The 15,581-nt window shown below is 50.1% G+C and overlaps 1 protein-coding gene across 1 annotated transcript in view; it reads left to right on the top strand.

Moving 5' to 3' along the window:
- The window catches only part of LOC542976 (DNA mismatch repair protein MSH3), a 7,115-nt gene extending 6,366 nt beyond the window's left edge, over nt 1-749 (top strand). The window contains exon 13 of the mRNA XM_044462510.1: nt 170-749. Coding sequence (XP_044318445.1) covers nt 170-466 — 297 coding nt within the window. The 3' untranslated portion in view covers nt 467-749. The remainder of the gene's footprint in view (nt 1-169) is intronic.
- The last annotated feature ends 14,832 nt before the right edge of the window (nt 750-15,581 follow it).

Raw genomic sequence — 15,581 nt, forward strand, 5'->3', positions numbered from 1 at the left:
TTTTGGGAAATGGGGCTAATCTTTTATAATAGATCAGTTAGTCTTTTCTTCTTCCAGTTGAGCTTACGCAGTTTGAACAATGAGTGTATTGTGTACTTGAACATATTGAAGTGAAGCACTAATCGTCATTCCTATCTATTGGTTTCTGAGGTGTGATCCTGCTTTGCAGCTCCCGTTCAGATGTATTAAGCGGGCATCGGTCATGGCAGCCAAACTGCAAGAAGAGATGAGTAAGCGCGATATAAACAAGCTGGTGAGGTTAATGGACGAACCATCCAGTGATGGACCACGGGAAAGCTCTTCAGAAGTTGGTTTGCTTTGTGCAGAGCCTCACCAGGGGTTGATGGAAGCATGCCGCAGGATACTGCATGACATGAGATCTGCTCAAAGTAATAACGACATAACAAATACACTTTCTTGTTTGAAGAGTGCACAGGAGATAGCATCGAAGATGATTAAAGGGTAGCATCCTTCTCAAATGATGAAGCACTCTCTCATTTCTTCCTTACCTTTTTTCTTTTCTTGTTTGGAATGTATTTCTTCCTTAACTTGAGGGGGAATTATCAGGTATTGGTACTGTCCCGTTCTGTCCATCTGTATTATGCATATCTGGCCATTGATAGAGCCCCTCAGTCAGCATTTTCTTACATGTCACTCATCGATATGTTCCACTTCTGTTGTGGTAGCATGTTTATGAGTGTCCTATATAAGTATGTAGAAGGGAGTATATATTTTGTGTTGCATCGGTACCTCAATCTGTCAAAACACCATTACAGTTAGACAAGACCAACTCCATTACAGTTACACAAGACCTGATGTAACATGTTTCCCTGGAGCTGTGTTCTCAAAAAAATGTTTGTGTGGAGCTAACTTCTGTGGGCATGAAGCTAATGTAGCTGCATATTTGCACCCTTGTAGGTCTTAAGTTCTTAACTAAGGGGATGTGCAACGCTGTGCCTTTCCCGGCGTAGGTTCAGTTGGCTAAGAGCATCTTCAAAGCGCGCTGCACAATTTTTTTACAGCGTCGTAATAGCCCTTTTGCGTGCTGGACCGCACAGTTGCTTCACCATATGCTGAATTTTTTTAGCGTGCCAGAGCGCCGCTTCAGCAGGCGCGGCAAAATAGAGCGTGTCCGTCCAGCACAAACAACATTTTGCATTTAAAGTGAAACAAAGAAGATCAAACACACACAAAATAAATCAACAAAAAATAGTTTAATTATTATTACAACTCAAACAAATAATTAAACTTCAATACAACAAATAGTTCATGATCAATACAACAAATAATTTAATACAATACAACAAATAACAATACAACAAACATACAACATCATGTGTTTTGTCGCCCATTCCATGCCCACCACTTCTCGACTAGATCCTTTCTAAAGTTTATCATGCGTTTCGGCACATCAAATGACATGATAGGAGGCAACAAAGCAGGCCACCCTCTCAACCCTCCCCCGCACTCACACGGGGTGTCCCATCAACTCATACCGAGAGTAGTCCATCTTTGAACCTTGTCAATGATCGAACGAACTTACAGATATGAACTGAATGCCATTTGATGAGTAAGATCGAACAAGGGGGACCGCTGGAAATGCAAGAGCCAGGATAGCGCAAGAACTGCATGGGACAGCTTGCCCACACTCGTTCTTGATGATCATGTTATGCATGATCACACAAGCGTTCATGATGTACCAAATGGGTATGTGGGATTCATACCCACATTGTAAAACGGCGCCGAAAGTAGGACCCGGGGTATGTGGGATTCTCCGCTAAATAGTTCCTCATCAATTTGTTGTGGGCATCGATCCTTTCCCTCCACAATTTCTGATGACCAAAAACAGAACCACCATGCTTCGGCTTTTTGTTGATGTGCATAGCTAGGACCATTGCGAGATCCTCCTCCTCTTGAAGATCAATTTCTTCATCGGAAGAATCGTGGGACGAACTCATCTACAAATTTGAATTCAAACTAAAATTTAACACTACAAACAACATGCTCCAAATTCATCTACAAAAATGAAGTTAGAAGCAATATATACCTTGCAAGCGTTTTGTCAAACACCTTGTGGGCGCCAAGCTGCAAACCCCCACAGGGGGCTGTTCGTCGGTGGAACGGAGCGCTCGAGGGGTGGTTGCGGCGGAGGAAGCAGCGGCGGCCACCGGGGAAGAGGAGGAAGCGGCGCGCGCGATGGGGAACGACGGGGGGAAGCGCCTGCAGGTCGCCGGAGAGGATAGGGAAGTCGCGCGCGCGAGTGGATATTTCAGATCCGGCGGTTGTGGACATTCGCGCGGGCGAGTCGCTGTACAACGCGCGGTAGCGGACGCTCGAAAAAAGCAGCAAGCTCTGCTCGGCGTGCTAAATGGTTTTTAGCGCACGTATGATTTTTGCGCGTCTGCTGGAGTTGCCGATTCGGCCGCGCGCGCTAAGAAGCCGTTTTTCAGGCATGTGACTTATTTAGCGCCTTTGTTAGAGATGCTCTAAGAGCATCTCCAATTGGGCACGAGCCGTCTTTTGGGCACGAGGGGGCAAAAAAGGCCTTCAACAAATGTCCAACCACAATTTTTTTGTATTTTTTTGGCAACCATAAAATACAACTCCAAGTGCTGCAAATATGCAACACTTGGGCATGCCTCTAGTCAGGACACAACAACCGTCTTGCCCACGCTCTGCCGCACCGCCGACGATGATGATGAAGGCCACGATGCTAATGATGAAGGTCACGACGCCGATGTAGATCGTGTAGATAGGGTAGGCCGATGGGTTGATGTTGCCCCGGCCTATCCAATCGGCGATGAAGGTGAGGAAGCCAAAGGTAAGGATCTCCCCCGGCAGGAGGTCGATGGAGGATGAGGAAGAACCAATCTGAGATTAGTCTCCAGCTGACGCGGCCTGTGCTCCAACTGACAATGCAGAAAACTGTCAGATACCTTGGTAGGGCGCCTAGCATAACTGGAAGTCATAGATCGGAGGTCGCACAGGGAGTTTATCCAGGTTCGGGCCTCTAGAGAGTAATACCCTACGTCCTGCTTGTTGTTGCTATTCATGGTGGGGATACCTCGTGCGAGGGGTTACAATGATGTTGCTGGAGATTGCTATTGAGAGTTATTATATGGAGAGTAGAGCCTTGGAACGAGAGAACTCTCGCCTCCCCTTATATACTCGGTGGAGCCTAGGGTTTTAAGGGAAATGCGATCTAGGTGGCCGCTGCCACCAACTTGGGGATATGTCGCCCCCTTTCTCTGGGCTCCCTCCTGTTGTTGGATAAGTGGTGGGCCCCTTGGGCCTACTGGCAGGCTTGCTTCCGGGCTCCCAATGGTGAGCCACCCCCGGTCTATGACACCATCAGGGAAAAAATTAGTGCAGGAAACCAAACAACTCCTAAATTGCAAACGCGTTGAAGCCATATCGAGTGCGGCAGTTGCAGTTATGTGCCTAGTGGAAGACATATAAAGCTCCTCCCCTACACACGCACCACTCCCCCCTTGACAAAACATGCAATTGCGTTGAAGACATGCAGTCGCAGTCCCGAGGGGGGGGGAGGGGCGAGGGGTGACACTTGAAGTTGAATGCCAGTGGAAAACATGCACCTACCCACCCCCTCAACCCAAAGCACAAACACCATTTTAGCCCCAAGATGTAATCACATTGAAGATATGCAGTTGCAGTCGGGAGCTACACTTGCAGTTGGCTGACTAATAGCACAAATGCAACTGCCCCTCTCTTCCCGGCAAAACACCATTGAATTGCAATTAGGGTTTTAAATCTCGACCTGGACTTTCAAAAACCGCTCGTAACTACCTCTTCTGTTAACCACCGAGATATGTGGCCATCGGCCGATATTTTTTGAATATATCTGAATTTGAATTCTACAAAGTGTCATATAGGTGTCTGATGGCAACTTAAGCAAAATGCAGGCTCCAACTAGTGACTTTTTTTTGCAAAACCTTTATCTCAAGGTCATGGTATCGAGTATTCTTACTCACATTTTTTGGTGTTTTACTCTCTGAAAGGACATGCGGTGCCCCTATGTGTGGTTTTGGTAATTGATGACACTCTCTATGGACTAATGGTTGCATTGAGTTATATTTGAGGATTTGTCCATATGCTCTTCTTGAAGTCCATGTGTTGGTTTCAAGGAGTTTATGTGTTGACCAAGGTGCTATTAAGGAATTATCCAAAGATTGGTTATGTGAGTGTTGTGCTTATTGCAAGCATGTCTTGAAGAAGAAGATTGTGTGATCATTCATGTTTACTTTCAAGACATCATCCAAATGTAGAGAGTTGGAAAGATTCAAGGTTGATCAATACTAAGTCAAGAGTGAATCAAGTTGATCAACTCACAAAGCGTAGAAGATGTACCGAGAGGGATCAAGTGATCCCATGGTATGGTAAGCATTGTCCATTGTGCTTTGTGTACTAACCCATGGTCTATGTGAGAGTTCTATGTGGGGTTAGGTACGTGTTCATGGGCTTGCGTCAAGAGGAAGATATCACTCAACCCATGGAGAGGAAACATCAAGTGGTGATCGCCATCAAGATTGCCGTGTGCAAGATTAAGTGGAGCATCATGAAGAGATCAAATGCTTGAAGATTGCCATCCATTTTGGTGTCAATGGACTTACGAAGATGTGCCGAAGAGTGGCTCACCCATAGTGGAGTATGGGCGAGCAATCATCTAGTCTTCATCGACCCTATGGAATCAAGAAAGGTGGTCCATCTTGAGGAGGACAAGTTCGTCATCATCTAGCTCAAGTGGACCATGTGCAAGGCAAAGGTTTGCCCCTTGATAGGTTTTCTATTTTACCGGTCTCATGGTGGTAGTTGGGAGACCGGGTTTTAGGATCGATTGCCGTACTATCAAGGGGGGCTCTCGATGAGTAGCTTTGTCGTATCATGAGTAGAGAGCTCAAACCATTGCATCCTTGCATCATCTTTCTTGGTACTTGTTTGGTTCTCTTTGTGAGTTTTGGAGCTTATGGTCATCTTGATGACAAGCTCGAGCTCATCGAAAACGAAGTTCACATGCATCTTCTATGATGTTTTCGATGTTGGAGGTTCTGCCGGTTCTTCTCTGTTGGAGGTTTCTCTCCTCTTTTTGTTAGGCATACCCCCTGCCTCTTCTTACTATAACCAGTTGATGTTCTGATGCTACTCATTGTCTTGTATCCAACAAGCTTGAGTTTGCTCAATTCGGAGCTCATTTGCAGAAGTTATGGCAGTTATGGTTTTCCTTGGAGTGTACTTGTTTTCGTGGAAATGGCATAAGGTTGGCGCTAGCGGTAGTACCGCTGGACCGGAGCGGCAGTACCGCGTATCGCCACAAGCAGTAGTACCGCTGTCCCATAACGGTAGTACCGCCCATGGCCATAAGCGGTAGTACGGCTCCGGTTCCGCTCTGGTACCGCCTCGACTTGAGATGTGGTTTTCTCGTGTCGAGTTCAGCGGCAGTAGTAGCGGCAGTAGGAGCGGTAGTACTGCTCGTGTGCGGTAGTACTACGGCTACCACCGCCCCTTGTACCGCTGGGCCAAGCGGCAGTACCGCTGCGGCCAACGGTAGCACCGCTGGCTCCAGCGGTAGTGCCGCTCATACGACTCTGCCTCGCCCTCTGTTTTGCTCCGCTCTCTGTGTTCTACAGCCCGGGCGGTAGTACCGCTCCCCTGAGTGGTAGTACCGCTCGTGCGCGGACTGAGCACATAATGGTTGGATTCGGGAGCTCCTATATAAGGGGGTCTTCTTCCCCATTCAACCTTATCCTTTGAGCTCGTGTTCTTCCCCCTTTGTTGACCTTCTCCGAGCTTGCTATCTCTCAATCCCTCCATGGATTCTTGCTAGTTTTTGGGGGAAAAGAGAGAGGAGATCTAGATCCACATTTCCATCAATCACTTTCTCCTCTATGTGAGGGGAACCCCTTGGATCTAGATTTTGGAGTTCTTGGTGTTCTCCTTCTTGTTCTTCCTCTCATTTTCCTCCCTAGCATTAGTTGCTTCTGTGGGATTTGGGAGAGAAGGACTTGGGCACTCCGTGTGCCCTTGCCATTGCATTTGGTGCATCGGTTTGAGTTCTCCATGGTGATACGTGGAAGTTACAAGTTGAGAAGCTTATTACTCTTGGGTGCTTGGTACCCTTGAGCTTGTTACTCTTGGGTGTTTGGGCACCCTTGAGCTTGTTCCTCTTGGGTGCCTGGGCGCCCTAGACGGTTGGTGTTGTTCGGAGCTCAATCATTGTGGTGTAAAGGTCTGAGCAAGCGTCGGGGTCTCCATTTAGGTTGTGGATATCGCCCCGAGCAATTTGGCAGGTACCGGTTGTCGTGGTCCTAAGACTGATAGTAGAGAGGGGGGTAGGTACGGAGAGGCAAGATCTCAGCTTAAGTGAAGGTGTACACACGGGGTTTACGAGTTCAGGCCCTTCAGAGTGGAAGTAACAGCCCTACGTCTCGGTGCCCGGAGGCGGTCGATTGGATTATGTGTGTGATATTACAGGGGGTGCGAACCCTTGTCCCAGAGGAGGGGGGTGGCTTATATAGAGTGCGCCAGGACCCCCGCCCACCTCCATTACAAGGGGCTTAATGTACATAAAGTAAGGGGCGTTACTGGTAATGCCAGCCTTAAGTGCTGTTAATGCTTATAAAGACTAAGGGATGAACGTCCGACCGTTGCGGGTCCTTCTGACTCCTGGTCTTCGATAGGTCAAGTGACCCTCCATATGGTCGAGTGATGGTAGGGAGGAGGACCTCCGAGTGATGTGGCCGTCGAGTGGATTGCACTCGACGTGTTTGACTGGCGCTCTCCTGTTGTCTCTTGGTCCTTTTATCTTCTAGGGTAGTGACCTTGGGTAGGACGTATAGGTCAGGCCTATGACCCTACCCCAGGTCTGTATCCTCATCAGTTTCCCCCGAATGGATTAAGCTGCGAGCAGAAAGTAGGTCGAAGTTGAACTTGCTCCGAGCTTCGTGTCTTCACGAGTGTTTTCTGCAAGACTGAACGCCCGCGTCGGTACTTTGGTGTCAACTCAGTCGCCTTGATCCATTCAGTGAGCTGTCGACTGAACTGGTGACCTCATGCATTGAGTGCTGTGTTAGAGCGTGGGATCTTGGGCGCGATTGTCTATAGTGTATCCCGGATTTCACGGGATACGAAACTTCGGGGAAGCGCGCGGGCCGAAGAGCGCCAAAACGGGCGGTCCAGATAAGTAGCGATGCCTCGATTACCGTGCCACCTTTTTCGCCACGTACGCTGCGCGCAACTGCTGCGGGATTTGACGGGATTGCCTGGTCCCATGCGTCAGTCACTCAGAAGTGACCCTTTATAAGGTGAGGGGCCGAGGCGCTTGCACTGTGCACGCCTGTCCCCCCTTCTTTCTCCTCCGCTTCTCCACCACACCCAACACCTCCGCTCTCAATGCCGCTGCTCCCCCGCCATGGTGAAGGACAAGACGGCGGCGCTAGAGCGCGCTAAGAAGGCGACGGGGGCGGCAAAAGGCAAGAAGCAAAACCGCGGGTCATCATCGCGTGCGGGGCTGCCGCCGGGCTGGATCCAGGGCGATTGGATCCGGTCTTCGGTCCGGCAGGAGGATCTAGCCGAACTGGAGGAGTCCGGATTGATCGCCAAGGGAGCGGCGAGGCTGCCGAAGGGGGAGACGGAACCACAACCTCGACCGGGTGAGTGTGTTCTGCTCGCCACTCACGTCGACCGGGGTTTCTAGCTCCCTCCGCATCCTTTCTTCCAGGGATTTTTGAACTTCTTTGGCACTCAGCTCCACCATTTTTCTCCCAACACCATCACGTATTTAGCTGCGTTTGTATCGATGTGCGAGAACTTCTTAGGACGTCAACCGCACTGGGGTCTTTTCAAACATATCTTCACCATTCGCTCCCAGTCGGTAAAAAAGGCAAAGTCGAGTGACTCGAAAACCCACGTCATCCAGATGTGTGGGGGTTTAGGTATCCAAAAGAGGAATAGGAGTGCCTTTCCTGCCATGACTCTCCCTGAATCTGTTAGAGGCTGGCAGTCGACCTGGTTCTACTGCCAGGACGTCGCAGCTCCAGGTCAGCCGACTGGTCTTCCCCACTTCTCGTTCGACCGTGTTCAGACTCCTGCCCCACTGAGAGTAACCGCTGTTGAGACCGTGGAGACGAAGATGTTGGTGGAGAGAGTGGTCCAGTTCGTCAATGATGGCGTTACCGGCCTGAACTTGCTGGAAGTGTTCCTTAGTCGATGCATCCAGCCTCTCCAGGCCCGCGATCACCCGATGTGGCTGTATTCCGGACCGGATGACACCGCACGGGTCCATCCAGAAGAAGTGCCGTTCGAAACCATAGCTTTGTGGATGAGGAGCATCACAGGCAAATAGGACAACCCTAGAGGATCCAGGCGAGTCATCCCCTTCAGCAACGGTAACCCGCCCGACAAGGTATACTCTTTGTTCCAATTGCTTCCCGCTCACGCACCGACTGTACTTGATGTTGGCTGACTCTTACTCGACCAATTTGCTTTGCACGTATTCACTGAGATGCATTCGACACCCAATGGCAAACAAGCTTTGGAGCAGGACCGGGAAGGGGAGGATAGTGCGAAGGAGAGTGGCGAGTGGGAGTCTCCGGGAGAAGAGGAGGAGGAGGAGAGCGATGAGTCGGACGAGGAGGAAGAAGTCGACTCGCCGCCGCGCTCCGAACGTCGATCCAAACAGCAGCATGATCCATCTGGCGGGCGTAGGAAAAGCGTGGCCCCGAGTGCCAATACTCAGAAGCGCACTCGGATGTTGATCTCGGAGCCGACGGAGAAGGTGGCCAAGCACCCTAAAGTTTCTCCTCCCAAGGCTCGGAAGACATTGCCACAGATCAAGATGGACGTCCCTGTTGCTTCAGGGTGAGTATCTCGCTTGCATTTTCGTAGGTCGACTGAAGATTTTCTTGTTCTGACCAACCAATTCATGTGTCTTTCCAGTCCCACCTCTGCTGCCACTGACATGGACATTGACAAGGCGCCAGGAGACGAAGAGGCCACCTCACGAGTTGGTAAGTCCAATCGACCAAGCTTCGTTAAGTTGAGTAGATCGTCAATCGGCAGAATTTCTGACATTTCTCTCTTTCTGTAGTTCTGCAAGAAGTTGTTGTGCTTCCTGATGATGAAGAAGAGGAGCCTCTACAGGGGAGTAGGAAGAGGAGCGGGAGCTCTGGCAGGAGGAGGCTTGAAGTTCAGGTTCCTCAGTCGACGCCAGCGCTCGAGGCGGTGGTCGATTGTTCCAGAGAGCCTGTTCAGACCAGCGTCACATTCGCCAGCCCGCTGACGACTGATCGTCCGGTGGACTCGACTGTATCGACTCCTGCTGCTCCACAACCCCATGCCTCTGACCCAGCGACTACTTCGGCTGCTCTGCAGCCATCACTTTTTGCAGCGTATCAGACTCCGGATGACTCACCGAGTGCCGCTAGGGAAGCTCTTCGCCAGGTGAGCCTTGTCATGGAGCAGGTGAAGGTGGTGTCGAAAGTGCAACATATTTATATAAATATAAAAACGGTGGTAAGAAGTAATATCCCTTTTATTATTAGGTATAAATATAAATATATAGATAAATATAGATTATCAATAGATTGAACACTAGAGAGCTTGCCGAAAGTGCAACATATTTATACAATGTATAACATATTTCCTAGAATGGGTAGATTTGTGGTTGCATCACTCGTCAAGATAAAATCTTGGTACTCACCAAAAAAAACTTTGAGAACCAAGCTTGATATGTGGTGGGACTACACCTGGTACTCATACTAACAAGTATGTGTGCATTCCTAGTAGGTGCATAGACTGGTAAGTGTAATTATCTCCCAAATATTAAATGGCACTGCCTCCTTTCCAAAATCTTTGGCATCTAAACTTTCTCAGAAAGTCCCAAAATCTAAGGCATGTTAGCACTCAGCTCTGGGTATTCTCTTCTACTGTCGGTGTAAGCTAACCCTTGCTAACCATATTTGTTAAAGGATATCATGGAGGAAACTACCCTCTCTCTCTTTCTCTCTCTCTCTCCCCCCTCCCCCCCCCTCTCTCTCTCCCCCTCCTCCCCTTTCTCTCTCTCCCCCTCCCCCTCTCTCTCTCTCCCTCCCCTCCCCCCTCTCTCTCTCTCTCTCTCTCCCCTCCCCCTCTCTCTCCCTCTCCCTCTCCCTCCCTCTCTCTCTCTCTCTCTCTCTCTCTCTCTCTCTCTCTCTCTCTCTCTCTCTCTCTCTCCCTCCCTCCCTCCCTCTCCCTCTCCCTCTCCCTCTCTCCCCCTCTCCCTCCCTCCCTCCCTCCCTTCCTCCCTCTCTCTTTCCCTCTCTCCCTTTATCTCTCTCTCTCTCTCCCTCCCTCCCTCCCTCCCTCCCTCCCTCTCCCTCTCTCCCTCCCCCTCCCTCCCTCCCTCCCTCTCTCTCTCTCTCTCCCTCTCTCTCCCTCTCTCCCTCCCTCCCTCCCTCCCTCCCTTCCTCCCTTCCTCCCCCCCCTCTCTCTCTCCCTCTCTCCCTTGCTCTCTCTCTCCCTCTCTCCCTCTCTCTCTCGCTCCCTCTCCCTCGCTCTCTCGCTCTCTCTCTCTCCCTCTCCCTCTCTCCCTCTCTCTCTCTCCCTCTCTCTCTCTCCCTCTCTCTCTCTCTCTCTCTCTCTCTCTCTCTCTCTCTCTCTCTCTCTCTCTCTCTCTCTCTCCCTCCCCCTCCCCCTCCCTCCCCCACTCCCTCCCTCCCTCCCTCCCCCTTCCTCTTTCCCCTCCTCTCTCTCTCTTTCTCTCTCTCTCTCTCTCTCTCTCTCTCTCTCTCTCTCCCTCCCTCCCTCCCTCTCTCTCTCTCCCTCCCTTCCTCCCTCCCTCCCTCTCCCCCTCTCCCCCTCTCCCCCTCTCTCTCTCCCCCTCTCCTCTCTCTCTCTCTCTCTCTCTCTCCATCTCTCCCTCTCTCTCCCTCCCTCTCCCTCTCTCTCTCTCTCTCTCTCTCTCTCTCTCTCTCTCTCCCTCCCTCCCTCCCTCTCCCTCTCCCTCTCCCTTTCTCTCTCCCTCTCCCTCTCCCTCTCCCTCTCCCTCCCTCTCTCTCTCTCTCTCTCTCTCTCTCTCTCTCTCTCTCCATGGCTTCTGCCGGATAAGGCCGCACGACGTCCGTGATGGATGCAGTGGGGTTACGATCCCCTACAGTCTCGTGGGCTACCAACAGAGGATCCTCTCAAGGGAGGCGGGTGGTGGTCGTTGATACGTCTCCGTCGTATCTATAATTTTTGATTATTTCATGCCAATATTCTATAACTTTCATATACTTTTGGCAACTTTTTATACTATTTTTGAGACTAACATATTGATCCAGTGCCCAGTGCCAGTTCCTGTTTGCTACATGTTTTTTGTTTCACAGAAAATCCATATCAAACGGAGTCCAAACACGATAAAACTTACAATGATTTTTTTGGAATATATGTGATTTTTGGGAAAAGAATCAACGCGAGACGATGCCCGAGAAGTCCACAAGGCAGGGGGCACACCCGAGGGGGTAGGGCACGCCTAGGGCCCTTGTGGTCATTCCATAAGGCGGTTGGTGCCCTTCTTCTGGTGCAAGAATGCTAATATCCGGATAAAAAATATGTTAAAATTTCAGCCCAATCGGAGTTACGAATCTCCGGGAATTTAAGAAACAGTGAAAGGCCAGAATCTGGGAACACGTAAATAGAAGTAAACACACACACACACACACACACACACAGAGAGAGAGAGAGAGATCCAATCACAGAGGGGCTCTCGCCCCTCCGCCACCATGGAGGCCATGTACCAAAGGGGAAACCCTTCTCCCATCTAGGTGAAGGTCAAGGAAGAAGAAGAAGGAGGGGGCTCTCCCCCCCTCTCTCCTGGTGGCACTGGAACACCGCCGAAAGTATGTTAGCTTCTGCCTCTCCCTCATATAAAATTGCAATAATGATTACCGGTCTAGTTACCGATTGCCTAGGGAGAAATATCTTTCTTGTGACAAAAAACTCTCTACTAAAACTAACTTAGTTGTTACTTTATCTAAACATCCCCTAGCTTTTTTTTACGTGCTCTTTATTATCTTGCGAACCTATCCTATCAAACCTACAAAGTACTTCCACTACAAAAAAAGACACATCCGTGACATTTTCGGCCGAACGGATTTTTTTCCTGTCCTACTTATGACACTTCTATGACGATAATTGTGACAAAACTGAGTATGATCATAGATGTGGTGGGATCCTACTTCTATGACAAAAAAATCATGACATAAAATGGGCTTTTCTTCCTGAGCGGGCTGGAGACGCAGCTGCATGATATTCTTTGGGCCGTCCATGACAGAAAAACCGTGGTAGAAGCGAGGGCGAGGAAAATATGGGGGAGTTACCGGTTACGGTGGGTGGTCGGGGGCCGAGCAATGCGTGTTTTTCTCGTACCGTACGCGCGTGGGTGCGAGGCGTTGGGCTCTAACTGAACCCGAGTGAGGCGTCGCCTAACTGAACCCGAGCGATTGCACTGCAGGCTACGCGTTACTGAACCCGAGCGATCGAGCGATTACTTCGCTACTGCTGCTAACTGAAGCCGATCGATGCTGCCTCTGGATGAATAGTGAGTGTTGCTGGGGGGTTTGGATGAACAGTGAGCATTGTTTGGGGGGGGGCTTAGATGAACAGTTCCCGATGGGGGTGGATGAACAGGACCCGTGGTTGCCTCTGGATGAACAGGACCCCGATCGATCGAGACGGTTGGGGCTGGATGAACAGGACCCCGTGGAGGGCTGGATGCAGGGCCGTCCAGGGGCCTGTGCGGGCTGTGCGCCCGCACAGGGCCCCCAAATTTCAGGGGCCCCCGATTTGGGCCAATGTCTTAGTATACTGTTTTTCGTTTTGGGCCCTTTCTTCAGACCTAGCACGTAACTGGGCTTCCTCAGCTAGTCTTTGGCACTACCGGTCGGGCCTGCTCCTCAATCTCCCGCAAACGATGCTTTCCCGAGTCCCCCCCGATCGACACAATCTGCTGAACGATCGATCTATCGATCCAGCCCTCACGAGAAAAAAATAAAGCCTCTCACAGAGAACTAGCGGAAGTGCGGCGCCGCCACACGGAGACGGAGGCTAGCAGCGTTGTTTGATTGATCGCTTCGTATCCTTTCCGGAGATACAGCCGCAGCCCTGCCCGCATGTAAATTGATTCATCGGTTCTATTCACCGCTGGGCGCTTCGCTAGTCGCAAATCCCACCGCATGAGTAGAAGCAGCCCGTGGCCGAGACCAAGGTGAGAGCAACACCGATCTGTCCAACATCTGCGCTGAAACTGAATCCTTATTTAATCTAGACTATTTTGTTTTGCTGAATAATTATATTAGTGAGCATATTATAAGCATATGCATCAGTTCATCGATCACTTTTTTTAGGGAAGATATATATATATATATAGTAGGCTAGTAGATCATGATGAAGTTGTCACACACAAAGATTTCCAAGATAGTTGCTTCAGGGTTGTTTTTTTCTTTATTACCTTGATAAGCCTATCATTTATGCAATGTTGGAATTCATTTATATTTTTTCAATAAAGAAATAGTCTATTCTAGAAATTTTAGGGCCTCATTTTGCTTTTCGCACCGGGGCCCCGAATTCCTGGAGACGGCCCTGGCTGGATGAACAGGACGACCCCGTGGAGGGCTGGATGAACAGTAGATGGTGGAGGGGTGGATGAACAGTAGCCCCGTGGAGGGGTGGTTGAACAGGAGCCCGTGGAGAGGGCTGGTTGAACAGTAGCCGGTGGAGTAGCACGCGGTGGAGGCTGGATGAACAGGAGCCCGTGGATGAACAGTCGCAGGTGGAGGCTGGAGGAGGTCGATGATGGATGAACAGTAGCCCGTGGAGGCTGGAGGAGGTCGACGGTGGAGATGAACAGTATCCCGTGGAGTCCCATTTTGCGGTACGCCACACCCCTCCCGATGAACAAGACCCCTGTTTTGACCGTAGCGCTCCAACACAAGTCCGTTTCCTCCGTTTTGCAGTACGCCACACCCCTCCCGATCAACAGGATCCCGTTTCAACCGTAGGAGGTCCAACATGTTGGGGAACATAGTAATTTCAAAATTTTCCTACGCACACGCAAGATCATGGTGATGCATAGCAACGAGAGGGGAGAGTGTTGTCCACGTACCCTCGTAGACCGTAAGCGGAAGCGTTAGCACAACGTGGTTGATGTAGTCGTACGTCTTCACGGCCCGACCGATCAAGCACCGAAACTACGGCACCTCCGAGTTCTAGCACACGTTCAGCTTGATGACGTCCCTCAAACTCCGATCTAGCCGAGTGTCGAGGGAGAGTTCCGTCAGCACGACGGCGTGGTGACGATCTTGATGTTCTACCATCGCATGGCTTCGCCTAAGCACCGCTACGATATTATCGAGGTGGACTATGGTGGAGGGGGGCACCGCACACAGCTAAGAGATCCAAGGGATCAATTGTTGTTGTGCCTAGAGGTGCCCCCCTGCCCCCGTATATAAAGGATCAAGGGGGGAGGGGGCGGCCGGCCTAGGAGGGGCGCGCCAAGGGGAGTCCTACTCCCACCGGGAGTAGGACTCCCTCCTTCCTTGTTGGAGTAGGAGAAGGGGGAAAGAGGGGGAGAGGAGGAAGGAAAAAGGGGCCGCACCCCTTGTCCAATTCGAACCAGAGGGGGGCTGCGCGCCTCCTTCCTTTCGGCCTCTCTCCTCTATTCCCGTATGGCTCAATAAGGTCCATATACTCCCCGGCGAATTCCCGTAACTCTCCGATACTTCGAAAAATACTCGAATCACTCGGAACCTTTCCGAACTCCAAATATAGTCGTCCAATATATCGATCTTTACGTCTCGACCATTTTGAGACTCCTCGTCATGTCGCCGATCTCATCCGGAACTCCGAACTCCTTCGGTACATCAAAACTCATAAACTCATAATATAATTGTCATCGAAACCTTAAGCGTGTGGACCCTACGGGTCGAGAACAATGTAGACATGACCTAGAACTATTCTCAGTCAATAACCAATAGCGGAACCTGGATGCTCATATTGGCTCCCACATATTCTACGAAGATCTTTATCGGTCAAACTGCATAACAACATACGTTGTTCCCTTTGTCATCGGCATGTTACTTGCCCGAGATTCGATCGTCGGTATCCAATACCTAGTTCAATCTCGTTACCGGCAAGTCTCTTTACTCGTTACATAATGCATCATTCCGTAACTAACTCATTAGCTACATTTCTTGCAAGGCTTATAGTGATGTGCATTACCGAGAGGGCCCAGAGATACCTCTCCGACAATCGGAGTGACAAAACCTAATCTCGAAATACGCCAACCCAACATGTACCTTTGGAGACACCTGTAGTACTCCTTTATAATCACCCAGTTACGTTGTGACGTTTGGTAGCATCCAAAGTGTTCCTCCGGTAAACGGGAGTTGCATAATCTCATAGTTACAGGAACATGTATAAGTCATGAAGAAAGCAATAGCAATATACTAAACGATCAAGTGCTAGGCTAACGGAATGGGTCATGTCAATCACATCATTCTCCTAATGATGTGATCCCATTAATCAAATGACAACACATGTCTATGGTT

This window comes from Triticum aestivum, chromosome 2B (assembly GCF_018294505.1).
Source record: "Triticum aestivum cultivar Chinese Spring chromosome 2B, IWGSC CS RefSeq v2.1, whole genome shotgun sequence".
Taxonomy (NCBI): Eukaryota; Viridiplantae; Streptophyta; class Magnoliopsida; order Poales; family Poaceae; genus Triticum; species Triticum aestivum.